This window comes from Limulus polyphemus, unplaced genomic scaffold (assembly GCF_000517525.1).
Source record: "Limulus polyphemus unplaced genomic scaffold, Limulus_polyphemus-2.1.2 Scaffold141, whole genome shotgun sequence".
Lineage (NCBI taxonomy): Eukaryota > Metazoa > Arthropoda > Merostomata > Xiphosura > Limulidae > Limulus > Limulus polyphemus.
Window position 1 is genome coordinate 705,985 of NW_013665751.1, and position 14,243 is coordinate 720,227.

Below are 14,243 nucleotides of genomic sequence, written 5' to 3' on the forward strand. Positions count from 1 at the left end.
AATTATAATTATAATTTGGATGAGAATAACCTTAATCGTGTTATGAAGGAAAAGGATCTTGGTGTAATAGTTGATCAGTCTCTAAAGCCATTCCAGCAGTATGCTGTTGCTAGTGGTAGGGCAATAGGATTTTAGGTTGTATCTATAGAAATATTGAATAAAAGTCTAAAGAGGTTATACTTTCATTGTACAGGTCACTGGTTAGGACACATTTGGAATATTGTGTAAGGTCTTTGGCTCCTACCTTAGGAATTGTTGGAAAGAGTTCAGCTAATGGTGCTTGGGATGGAGGGATTGTCATATGAGGAGAGGCTGAAATCTGTCAAATAGTTTTCTCTTAGAAAAAAGAAAAGTTAGTGGGATCTGACTGAGGTATTTAAGATTGTAAAGGGAATTGATAGTGTTGATGCAACATCTTTATTTATGTTTAACAATGATAATGATAGGGCTAGGGGCCACAAATATAAATTTTGGCAAGGTAGGAGTCATCTTCAGCTAAGACAGTTTCATTTTTCTAACAGGGTGGTTGGCCTTTGGAATGGGTTACCTTCAGATGTTGTAGAGGCAGTAAATTTATATGAGTTTAAGAAAATGCTTCATAAGTATATGAATGAAAATGTCTGGCTTTAAGATTTTTTATTTATTTATTTTTTAATCATTTTAATTTAGTTTAGAGGATGGAACAGCCAAGATGGACCAATAAGTCCCATGTTGTCCCAAAACGTTTTGTTATTTGTGGAGTCTATCCTCAAACCTGTTGTCTATTGAAATTTATCTTACTGCCCTCAATTACCTTCATGTGTAGTTAATTTGTGAATTTCCCATTGTAGATTACCCTTTTCTTCCATCTCCTCTAGATCTGTATCTTTTCACTGATGTATGTTTAGTGCTAGATGATGTTTTGGGGGACTATTATCTTTAGGGTTTATAGTTTTCTCAGTTATCCCAGTATCACATTATTTTGTTAAAGATTCGGGCTGTTGCACTTGAATGGCAGGATCTATTGTCCTTGTTACACCACTGCTGTGTTTTTGTTCCCAGATTGAGATGTATATAAACAGGCAGGTAGGATGAGACTTGATCTCACAATTTTTTGTCCTTGTTTGGGGTTTCTCTACTTTTTCGTATGCATTTACGTCTTTATCTGAGCTGGTACTTTGGATGTGCCAATGGCTAAGTCATCTTCAGATCAGTGCATTAATCTTCTGATGCTTTACTGATTTCTAGTTCAGGTTCCAGCTTTTGTACTAGTGAGTGCTTTCATTCCATCTTTGGGGAATTTTTTTCTGTATGTAAAACCTCTTATTCATCTTCATTCTTGGGTATTGTTCAGCCAGTTGTCCCATTGTCTAGTTTTTTATTGCCCAGTGCTGGCCTATTCTGCCATGGTTTTCACTTCTTTTGCCTATATCAAAAGGATTCTATTCCATTATATCTTTTCGGTACATCTTTCACAATGACATTTGTTGTATACAGCTTGATTGGCTGTTATATAGTCTTTTGTTAATGAAGCTGGCTTCTCTTCTTTGGTAACTCAAATGTTATCTTACTCTCACAGATGTTCCTCCTTGGCAGAATACCATTCTTGTTGGTCTGTCTTTCAGTTAGTGCCTGTAAAATTTGGTTTCTTGTCTTTTTTTTTCCAGGAAGACTGTTTTTGTATCTCATTAAAGCCTTTTTACCAAAGAACTGGGCTGCGAGAGATGGTCACAGCTATTTTTATGTGCTGTTGTGTTACCCAATTTGACTGTCAGCATTAGTTGTTGTACCTTACAGTGGTTTCACATTGCTTCATCCACGTTAACAAATTTGTTTATGTAACTGATCTGTCTTATTTATCATGATGTTCGTAACCATCTTAAGGATACATCTCATCATATTTGCCATTTGGTGATGTCTTTGGCCTTTATAACTTTTAGTGGATATTTTCCAGACTGGCATGGCGATGGATCTATGTATTTGTTGCTATTTTATCTTCATTACATTTCTGTATTTTCAGGATTCCCTTTGCTGTCAGTGGTTATTCTTCAGACTTGGTGGAATCCATCATTTGTAGTTTCTATATATTCTATATCAACACCCATAATTAACCATTTCCAGAGTGTCTGGAACTATTAATAATTTTGACTTCAAAACAAACAGTTTAAAACAAGAAAGATACAATAATTAAATACAGAGCCTTCTCATGTATGTATGTATATCAATTCATCCAGTCAGACTCTTGCATGTTTTTTAATCTCTGTTTGCTCTAGGCAACTCAATTTTTTATATATTGCTCAGAGCCCCTGTTCATAAATATAAGAGTGTCTGAGGTTGAGAAATTATTTAGTTATATATATCACCTCCCCCAAAAAACAACAACAAACAACAATTAAAAAACTTGGTATCGTTTTCTGTGTAATGCAGTGTCTGGACTCATCTAGTTAGGACTCTCACATATCACTTATACCTAGACAAAATCCCAATTTCTATGCTGGAGTTCTATGAGAGGCTGTTGTCCTAAATATTCTCTTTTGAGATAATTAAATAGTATTTTGGTTAATTAACATTTATTTTATTAGCTTATTATGATTCAGTGCATACCAGTACCCATATTTATTATATTGATTTTTATCATATATGGGGAAGATGCAGAAAAAAATTTAGTTTATAATATCTAACAAGAATTTAGTGTTTTATTATTCATTGACATATTTGATGATTAACTTATAATTCTTTCAGCAAGGAATGATTTGCAAAGTTTTGGAGCTTTAGCACCAAATCAACAACAGCATGGACAGTCCCAGGAAAATCAGCTAAGGACAGCTACACCAGGTTCAGCCACCCAGGGACCTCAGACTTTCATTACAACTGATGGTTCTCAATTAAATATTGCGGGCAATAATGTATTGTCAAGTGGGATAGTATCCCCTACTAGTACACTTTCAGGAGATATAGTCAGTCAAATATCAACTGTTGTACAAGCTGCTATGCCACATCCTTCTTCTGGACCAAAAAATTGGCACCAATCTGTAACTCCAAATTTAAGACATCATTTGGTCCAGAAAATGTAAGTATGAAAGAAAACTACAATCAGTTTTATGTGTAATTGGTTTTCAACATCATAATATGTTTGTATTTCATACTATATATATTTTCTTGCTGGTGATGTGTGAAGTTACTTCAGGTATAAAACTCACATCTAATATCTAAATTTTGGCTAAGTTAGAGCCCTTTGCAAAGTATTTAGTACAAAAATTAAATAAAAATTTTAAATTTCCCATAAATATTTATTATTTACATATTTCACATACATATTAGAACTTTTCAGACATGATAATTTGGACTCTATTTATAGTTGAGTAATAATATAAATAGGAAACTACTTTTGGTGGAGGAAGATATTTTTAAACAGTAATTTTGTATTATTGACATCCCATCAAATTCTTTTTTGACAACAAATATGTAAAATAATAATTATAAAAGTTGACACCAGTTCCTAATCACTGTTTGTTTTTGTAAAATAGTTTATACAGTATTGGTTACTGTAGTATTGCATAAAATAGATACATGGTAAAATAGGATATGCTGGCTGTATGTAAACATTTTAAAATATCTACTGTTACATGAAAAAACATGACTGTGGGCAAGAACATTAATTGCAAACATTTTGTTGGATGTTATCCATCTGACAGTAACACTATTAATATATAATTTGGTTGGTACAAGGAATAATAAGGTTTATTGTTGCCCTTGTGCATTTGTAAGCAAATATAGAGTTCTTTTAGGTGCCTTCTGTAATAATCCATAATGTGCAGTTATTTTACCATAATTCTTAATTACATATTTCAAGAGGAATGGGAATTTTGTTTTTTCTAAATTTTGTCTCAGTTTCAATCAGCAATGCTTAAAGACTACAAATAATTTTCTTATAACAATTAAGTACCATATTGTTCTTTACTGCGAGCTTTCAGCTATCTTAACTGTTTCCAGATGCAACTGAGTAGGTCAAATTATCTTTGCTATTTATCTATGACAATAAAAATATTTTGAGCCCAGTTTATTTACATAATGTATACAGCATTGTGTAATAATTAACAATCATTTATGTCATAATGTCTTTTTTTTTCTGTCATTTAGAATGTCATAGTATCTTGTAGTGCAACACAAATCTTTCATTACGTTTTCTTACTTAGCATCTTCTATACAGTTGCTTTTATTGAAAAAATTGAAAAACATGAATAATAATTTTAGATTATATGTGTTTTTTGTGGAGTAGAATATGCCACATTTTTTAACTCTCTACACGGGCTTGGTCAATTTGACCGACCACATGATTTCTTTGTACTCATTTAAAGTCTTTATAGATTTAATACTTCTAACTTTCAATATAGTGTGTATATCTTCACAAAATTTGACAGTCTTTCAGTTAATATTATTAGTCTTTCACATACAAAAAAATCATATTTTTAGTGAAGTATTTTTAATAAAATAAAGATTTGTCCATTAATATATTGAATATTTGTTTTGAATTGTTTGTGTGCAAAGTAATTTTCATGTTAAAATTAAGAATACTTTTCCTCATCTCAGTAAAACTTTATAGTTTATCTGTTATTTTCTCTACTCTATCTCAAAACGGAATTGGTCAATTCGACCGACTTCGTAACCACCATAAAAAAAAATCAAAATAAATTTAAATTACCCTCTTTTTCTTTATAGAGTGACTTCAAATTATAACATGAAGCTACATTCATTTATCCTAAGTAGCTCTAAGTTCGTAACAGTATACATCTATTTATAATTAACTTTTATTGTTTTATTGCCCTTTGAACCATGTCTAACTACTATTTGTGCCTTTATAAGTTGTAAATCACTTGGGGAACATGCAGCTCACGTTATGCTAATGAATTACATTACCCATGAGCTGTTCACATGTGTTCCTTATGAAACATTTTTATTATAATATTATTTGAAGATAGCTTTGATATATGGAAACATCTGTTAGCTGAGTTCTTGCACAGATCTAAAAATATGTTTATAAATGGAACCATCACCTCAATTACATGTGCAGATCTTGAAAGTTAAGTTGTTCAAAACTTGAAAATAGAGTTGATAACTGGACCAATTGTTGGTTGAGATGCTGCAAAAAAAATATCTGCTGAAGCTTTCTGCCAAACACTAATCATAGCAGAACCATGTGGAAAATGGTTTATAGGAAATAGTACAGCTTATAAAATATTTTAAAAAATCTCCCCTTGTGTGTGAATTGTAGCATTTGCTCTCTAGGTATTCCCTCTTCTATAATTTATTTACCACCCCTTCGAGAAGTATGAAATTTAATGTAAATTGCTAATTATTATGTTGTCATCACTCAAGCAAAACATATTTTTTATAGCATTCAATCTTATTTGATTACAGAGCCATAAGCTAGAAAATCAGACCCCTCTTGCCAGTCCACCTGTCACATCTTCTCTTTCAGAAATTGCCAATAGTTCTCTCTGAGGTTTAATACTATATTATTTATAACCAATAGAGAGCTGAAGTTTTAATATATCAAATACCATATTATATTACATTGTTTTCTGTACAGAGAGAGAATTGTCTATTTTGCTTCCAGTTCAAACTTTATTCCCACAGGAAACACAATGATGGGCTTAGCTGAATTTTTAATGGGTTTTGTTGCATAGTTAGAAAGTCCACAATTTTGTAATAGTTATAGGACATTTTCTGCTTTTCGCATGTTATTAATCTATGTTCCTTGGTGCATTATTTAATCAAATAAATTATTTAGTGCATTAGTACCATTGGTTTAAAAAAAGGGCTAAGTTTCATAAACAGTCAAAAGCAAAAAACAAAGACTCAAGGAAATAATATATTTCTTGTTTTTCATGTGTATTCTTTATTATTATAAGAGTAACTAAAATGCAAAAATTAAAAGCATTTTAGATTAGATAAAATAAATAATAATAAGTGTTTCACAGTGGTTGCTAGTAACTTGCAAGTAAGCCCGTGTGTTATGTAATTTGATAGGGTAACATAAGCTACATATTTGCCAAACAATTTACAACTTGTGTGGCAGGAATATTAGTTAGATATGGTTCAAAGGGCAGTAAAAAAATAAAAGTTAAGTAAAAACAGATGTATACTGTTATGAGTTTAAAGCTATTTAGGATAAATAAATGTAGTTTCATCACACAAGATGAAGTGATTCTAGAAAGCAAGAAAGGGTAATTTAAATTTACTTTGATTTTCATTTTCTTTTTTTATGGTTATGAGGTCAGTTAAATTGATCAACCTCATATAGAGTTAGGGTAGAGAAAATAACAGATAAAACATACATTTTTACTGAATAAAATGTTTGAAATGGATTTAGGTTAGGAGGGTTTAGAGACTATGCAAATGAAATTTGAGATTTTTCAGTTGAAGAAAAGTAGTTTTAATCTTAATATGAAAATCATTTGCACTCATAGCAGGCAACACTTGACTCCATTTATTTACTGGAAAATTTTTAGTGAATGTACTTCATTAAGAATTCTGACTTTTTGTCTACAAATGACTTAATGCTTACTGAAAGATACACAAAACATATTAGAAGTTTTAGTATGGAAACCAAAGGTCACCTTTGGGTTAATGTTCAAGTCGAATCAACCAAACCCATCATGAGAGAATTAATTGGACGTAATTTGCTTCATTCTCAACCTATTTCACTCCTTTTGCCTATTTGTATATGTATGAAACATACTTAATCCAATGAGTTGTTGGATAGCAAGACTGATATGAACAACCATTCAATTTTTGTTGGGGGTTTTAAGAGTAAGACTGGTCCATGTTTGTCAGTCATCAACAATGGAAAGACACAATGATGTTTAAGATGTAAAATTATCCAGAAAAGATTTTTTCAGAATAATCAAGTTTATTAAAGAGAAGTGCTTACTAGCCGTGCTGTACATTATTCCATAAAGGAAATAAGTTGTATATATATATTTTTTTTTTGTTATAAAGATGCTAGATCTCACATTAAAATTTCACCATCTTTGAAGGGTCCTGTTATTCTCCCTTAGAACTAATGTTAAATTATACTAGCTATAACTGTAGGCATCTAATCTCTTTATTAATAATATAGCGAGGATATTTTGGCATTAAAAACTGTGAAGTGGAATTGACAAACTTCAATAAAATGTTAAACATTAAAAAATTATCAGGTCTGTGACCTGTGCAAACCTATAAACTAATGTGTGTAAACTTATAGTTGCTTATATATATACATGCATGTTTCATGTGCATGTGCAATCAGAAAACTTGTTGTTTGCGGTAGATAAGCAATTTTATAGTAATAGTATTTTGATATATGAATAATATAAAAAACACAAAAGTTGCAATTTAAACATTTTACATAATTAAAATACAGTTGACTTCAAAGGGATGTTGTTGCCTAAGGTCACTCCCCTGTGACCTTAGGTAGGCTCCAGACCCTTGTCCTGTCTGTCAGGTTTTTAGCTCCAACTTAATCTTTTCTTGAACCATTGTTTTGTAAACTCATCTTGACATAACTATATCTCTATGTATGTAATACTCAAGCAATCACACGATCTTTGAAGTTTGTACATGCAAATAAATGAATTTCTTTACAAATCTAAGTTATCATTATCTCACTTAAAAATTTAACTAAGCAATTCCACAAAATAGAGTTACTGAAATAGCTTTGACTTTTTAAACCTTGGATTCTCAGAAATATATGACCTTGCTGAATAATGTAAGTAATGTCACAGTGTAATTTTGTCCATATAATATATGTATAATGAAATAAAGTAGAGTTAACTTCCCCAGAAAATAGTATAAAATATAGTACAAAAGTATTAAAATGTGATTTTTTTTAAATTCCTTACTGGCTTCTCAACTGTAGATACTTTTCAGAATGCAATTATAAAGCATAAAAACCTAAAAAAGACACATGCAGAAAAAAACAAACTGTATACGTACTAAAAGATAGCACTAAAACTTTTTTTTTAGAGTACACTTCACATAATTTTGTTTTTCCAAGATATAATTGTAAAGCAGGCAAAACTGAAATTAGTTGACTTTAGTAATGTATATATATATATGTATATTAAAATGATTTTTCTTTAACTTGTATTTAGTCAGTCAGTAAGAATAATTAATTCATGAGGAATGAAGTTTTTAAATTTATTGAAAATATATTTAGTTGTTTATTTTGTTTTTTGGCAGAGTACAAGCAATATTTCCAACTCCTGATCCTTCAGCTCTTCAGGACAAGAGGATGATTAATCTAGTCGCCTATGCTAGAACTGTAGAAGGTGTAATGTATGAAAAAGCAAATAGTAGAGTAAGTTTCTCTGCTATTACAACTTTATTTTATTTTCAGCATGTGTATATTGTATAAGGTATGTATAGTAATAAAGAGCATACTGAAAAAATTAATAAATTTACTGCTGAAGTGAATTGCTTTATTTATGGATATTTTTACAGATTGAAAGCAGTTAGTAATTTTTTAAGTCTAAATTTATTTTTCGCTTAGTAGGTAATATTTACTTAACATAGATCTGTGTGCTTAGTTCGTACTTGAGTAGGTATGTTGGTCCAAAATGACTTGTCAACTAACTATAGCTAGCATCCTGGGAAAAATTCACTTGATGTATCAGTGAACTAAATACATCATTGGAAATTAATTGTTTTGGTAAACAAACTTAAAAGTTTCATACCACTTTTATCAAAGCTTATGATCCTGCTTTATATTTTCAGATAACTGAATTTGCATAGTTAGAAAGCCAGAAAAATGGTTATAGTTATGGGATACTGTCTGCTTCTTTGCATATTATTATTCTGTGTTCTTTGGTGCATTATGTAATCAAATAAATTATTTAGTGCATTAGTACCATCGGTTTCATCAACAGTTAAAAGCAAAAAAAAAGACCCAAGGAAATAATATATTTCTTGTTTTTCAGGTGTATTCTTTATTATTATTATTATAAGAGTAAGTAAAATGTAAAAATGAAAAACTTTTTAGATTAGATTAGATAAAATAAATAATAAGTGTTTCACAATGGTTGCTAGTAACTTGCAAGTAAGCCTGTGTGTTATGTAATTTGATAGGGTAACATGAGCTACATATTTGCCAAACAATTTACAACTTGTGTGGCAGGAACAGAAATCTTGGTGAACTCAAAGTGAATTGAGATAATTTTGGTGTAGTAAGTGTATATTACTGTTTTCTAAGCAGTCTAAATTAGTCTGTTATGTTCAGTCTTCTTATTTAAGTACAGCTATTATCAGCAACTGTAATTTTCTAAAGGAATTTAATATCCATTTAATTATTTTTTGTTTTTTTTTTGGCATAAAACATTTTTCTTGTTATTACACATTTACCAGTTAGTCCTCAATAAACTATTTTGGCCTCGGTAATTTAATTTTAAATTCTTGTGAACCTACTCTCATATAACATTAGGTTTATCACTTATCATTTATTCATTTAGATTTCTTGTTGAGAAATCTCTTTTCAGTACTTATAAAGGTAAGAGTTTGATGACGTGGTGTAAAAACACTAGTTACTCTGTATTTTGTGAAAGCAACCAGTTTCTGTTTGTCATATATATTTTCCCTGTTTCTTAGAATGGCAGTCACTACACATATTACTGGCTATGTTGACAGGAACCTTTATGCTAGCTGAAATAGTATTGGGGAAATGTCTTTCTAGTTTTTAGCACAAAGTAAATGGATTAGATTGTTGTTTTAAAAAGTGGTATAGATCAATAGAAATTAATTTCAGTTGTAAACTGATGATGGTGAGATAGAAGTTGTTTGTGTATTCCACTATCATGGCTTTCTCTGTTAATCTCTGTTTTACAACTTAATTATGTTGCTGTTTTAAAAATTAGGCTTCCAATATGGTACATTACTGCCTCTCACATTTATAGCTATTGTCTTTCAGTGCTGCACTCTATATGCAAGAATTTTTTTGCATGCCACAAGCCTTGAACTCGTATGTACCTCATGAGCAACGTGGTTCAACTGTGTCTTGCATGTAAATCATCATGAGACAACCCTCCACCAATAGGAGTGAGACTCAACCTCCTGACGCATGCGACTCCAATTCTACCATACTATCACTTATTGTTAGACAGTGATCTAATGCAAACGTTTTCTGATTGTGCTCTCTTCACGTGTTTTTTCTTGAATATTTCTGTGAAGTAGAAATATTATTTCAGTATTTTACTTTGGTTTATTTCTGTAGTTTGACCTGATAAGTCACTGTTGTTTGTTGTTGTTGTTGTTGTTCTTTTTTTTTTAATTCTTCACCATTTATGATGAATTCTGAAGTTTGTGTTACTACTTTGGATGTTCTTCCACCTACTTTCAGCACAATTACACAGGCTTCAGATTGGGGGACCTTGGCTGAAGAATTTTTTGGCTTTAATTTCTCAGGAGATTGATCATTGTATGAGTCGACCTTCTTCTTCTTCTGATATTGCTCAATTTCCTTATGACACCCCTTCCTCAGAGTATTTTGTTTTCTTGCCTTCTCCTGACATCAGAGTTCTTGCTAAGCATTTTATTTATTAATTGAGAGTGGGTGCTAAATTCCTTGTCCTCCATGGGCCTCAGATCATTTTGCCTTGGCTTATCATCAGGCTGATCAATCTTTTCTATGGAGGTTTATCAATGTAAATAGAATGTCTTTGAGTCAGGGTTTTTCCCGTTCTTGGTTGTTCGATCGTGGACTTCTATCTTTTCTATAGTTGGTTATCAACAGCCTTATCCCATACCTTCCATTTTTCCTGATACCATTTGGGGTTTACCTCCCCTACCCTCTCCCTTTTGTTACATTCCTAGATTTATAGATCTCCTCATTGGGCTGTTTTTCCAATTGGAATATCAGTGTTGTTCTTTCCAGCCTTACTCTACCTCCATTTGAACCTTTGTCTTCACGTTCCTTGTTTCACTTCTCCCTTAAGACTTATTTCCTATTCCTATTAGCCTATGGAATCATCGGTTTGATATATTTGCCATTGATGTTTCATTCACTCTGTACCATTCCACATATGTTCTTCTTTATCTGGATTAATCTTTCATCCCTAAAACTTGGCAGCTCATGAGAGGAATTCTTCTTTCTCACCAAATTTGCTTCCTTTCATATCCCACTTTTATTCCTGGTCTGATCTGGATAGACATCTATGGCCCACAAGTGCTCTTCATTGTTACATTGCCCACATGGCTTCCTTCCATGGTTCTCATTCCCTGCTTTTGATTTGATTGGCATATTCATCCTTGTCTCCTTCTTCCAGAAATCCATTGCAGGTGTCATCGCATCAGATCTGGCACCTTATCTTTTACCTGGCATCTCACGTTCGTAGTCTGTTGGAGGAAATTTTTCATTTCATGCATTCATATACCACTATCTTCATTGGATGGTTGTTTCTTCCATGCTGGGGTACCATCTTCCACCTGTCACCATTCTTCAAACTTTGGTGCAGCTGTGACTAGATAAGTTATCTTTTTTATATATAATTTTCTTTCATTGGCATGTCCCTTTTTATCACGGATCCTGCTCTGTGGCAAGCATTGCCTGTCTAGGTATGCTTCATATATCCCAAATCTACACTGTACCACCAAGATGAAATAATACAAAAGAATCAAATAATACCCATTGCCATTAATGAACAATGTTGAGATGATGTGTTCCACAAGATCACTAGTGGATTTTTTTTTGTGATATATTTGCTTTATTAATATGCCCATTTTGGATCATATTAACCCATGAACGTACATGGATAAAGCAGAAGGGGTTAGCTGCCTATCCCTGCTATTCCTTCAATAGAATAAATAAGGGGTGATCTGCTTTTTAATATAGGGTTTTTGTGGTCACCTGTTATACTGTCTCTGGTGTTGACATTCCTCCAGATTCTCCACTGCAATTTATCTTTTCTTGTTCTTCTAGTGGAGTATGGGAGTCCTTGACACTTTCCAATTCTGAGCTGCTGGGGTGGTGGACCATGGAGGTATACTCTTGAATGTGATTACTTTCATTCAGTAGAGAGTAGGATGGTGGTGTTCTGCTGGTGTAGATGGCATGTGATCTTCCAATAATATGTTCCACCTCCATGCAGTGAGTCTCGGAGATTGATCCAGAGGGTGGCTTTGCACTCCAGGTTTTGTGTGATCCTATCAAGCGGATAATGTTGATGGGGGCTTCTGTTCTCTATCTCACGCTCCACCTTTATGTTTTCACTGCTTGAAGCTGATGTTACGCAATGGGGTATCAGTCTGATTGAATTGGATATTACGTGCTACATAAGCATATTTCTTTATACCGTTGTTCGAATGTCGGTTCCCAGATGTGTAGTTGGTTGTGGATTTGCATACATGTGCACAGTAGATCCTTCTGTTCTATTTAACTAGAGGTGAAGATGGTGTGGACCTGGGACAATTTTTTCAGAATAATATGTTTTGCTAAATAACTTCCACTGTGGTTGTGTTTTCTTCATCAAACAAACAAACCCCACATCAGTAACATTTGAAAGCAATTGGTTGCATGGCATTATTTCATTAGTTTCATACTGTAATTTTTACAGCATGATAGCTATTAATATGCCATTGAATGGTTTGTTGTTTAGTAAAATTTCTGAAACTTGAGGCCACACTCACCTTCAGTATTAGATTTGGTATATTTAGATGCTTGTTGCAATATCTTGCAGTCCTGAGCTTGCTTATGTTTCAGGTGATAATGCATTGAATTGTTAGAAGATTCAAAATACTTGTCACCACATGAAACTAAAGTCATTTTACTTGGGCTTCACTTTATAATCACCAGAAACTTTCAAGCAATCCCACATGTATTACTTTACGTCATTGTGAGAATTGGTGAACACAAAGGCTGTTACTGAATCATTTTTCATGTGACTATATTAGTCATCAGGTAAGCTAGAGTCTTATAGAAAAGTGTGTACAGTGCAAATAACATGTCTATGCATGTTATGTTTATGCTAAAATAACACTTTATTTATGTATATATATATAATGCAAGGCATACTACAGGATACAGTTTTTAAGATACCAGTTGCACAAGGATGAAAATTTTCCATTTAAATTTTTTTCTCTCATTAAAAAAACAAAATGATTGGAATTATAGTTTCTAGACAGAACCAACTACATTGTAAGGATTCATTTGTAATTACTATATGATACTTTGTTTGAAGTATTTTTCTTTACTGTGTAATTTTACTTATTTACAAAATTTCATATTTACTTTTATATTTATTTACTAGCGAAAGTACCTGGCTTTGCTCAGGTTATTAGGTTGATATATTCTAGATGACTATGTCAGTATATTTATTCTGAACCTATTTTAGCATAGAAAAATAGTCAAAAATATTTTTATTTCCCCAAAACATTAAAAGTTGTAAAGGTACGATAATAATAAAAGTATTATAGATAATTATAGATGCCACTATACGTCACCTTATCTAACCTCTATAAAAACCAGTGTGTGTCATATAATGTCACGCTTGATTTCTCAAAATAAGAATAGTCATAAAAGCCAAAATGCATTTATCCAGATAGAATAATTTATCCAGATAATAATAAAAGTATTATAGATAATTATAGATGCCACTATACATCACCTTATCTAACCTCTATAAAAACCAGTGTGTGTCATATAATGTCACGCTTGATTTCTCGAAATAAGAATAGTCATAAAAGCCAAAATGCATATGTCCAGTTAGAATAGTTTGTTTAAGGTCTACCCACTACAATTATAGTGATGGGGCTGCAAGGGGGCTGTGAAGAGGGTTGCCGTGAAATATTGTAACTGTAGTGAATGTTAGTATGATTTACTATAATTAATAGATAAGACAGTGTGAGATAACTTAGCCTAGAGCCAAGTGTATAAAATGCATCATGCAAGTAAAAATATCAAACCAATTTTAAACTTAAATCATTTCTGAATTTAATCAATGGAAATTCTAAGTTGTGAAATCAACAAATGCTTTTTCAGTTTTGTAGTTTATACATTTCATTTTATAATTTCAGTACATAGACCAACAACAATATTAGGTTATACTTTTGTTGCTAAATGACATGACATAAAAGCCATTGCTGGAATGTATTGCTGCCAAAATGCACTGGCTTTTCTATTTATTAGAACTTGTTATATAAGGAAACACTTCTTTTCTATGTGTTTTTTTGCTAGCTCGTCTTATTAAAAAGATGAGCACATACGCATGTGGATAAGAAAAGTAATAATACCC

General features: G+C 32.0%; 1 protein-coding gene across 2 annotated transcripts in view; it reads left to right on the top strand.

Moving 5' to 3' along the window:
* The window catches only part of LOC106474685 (CREB-binding protein-like), a 153,990-nt gene that overhangs the window by 33,384 nt on the left and 106,363 nt on the right, over nucleotides 1-14,243 (top strand). For both annotated transcript variants that reach the window (XM_022379968.1, XM_013935380.2), the window contains exons 5-6: nucleotides 2,722-3,049; nucleotides 8,206-8,323. In XM_022379968.1, the coding sequence (XP_022235676.1) occupies nucleotides 2,722-3,049; nucleotides 8,206-8,323 (446 nt within the window). The remainder of the gene's footprint in view (nucleotides 1-2,721; nucleotides 3,050-8,205; nucleotides 8,324-14,243) is intronic.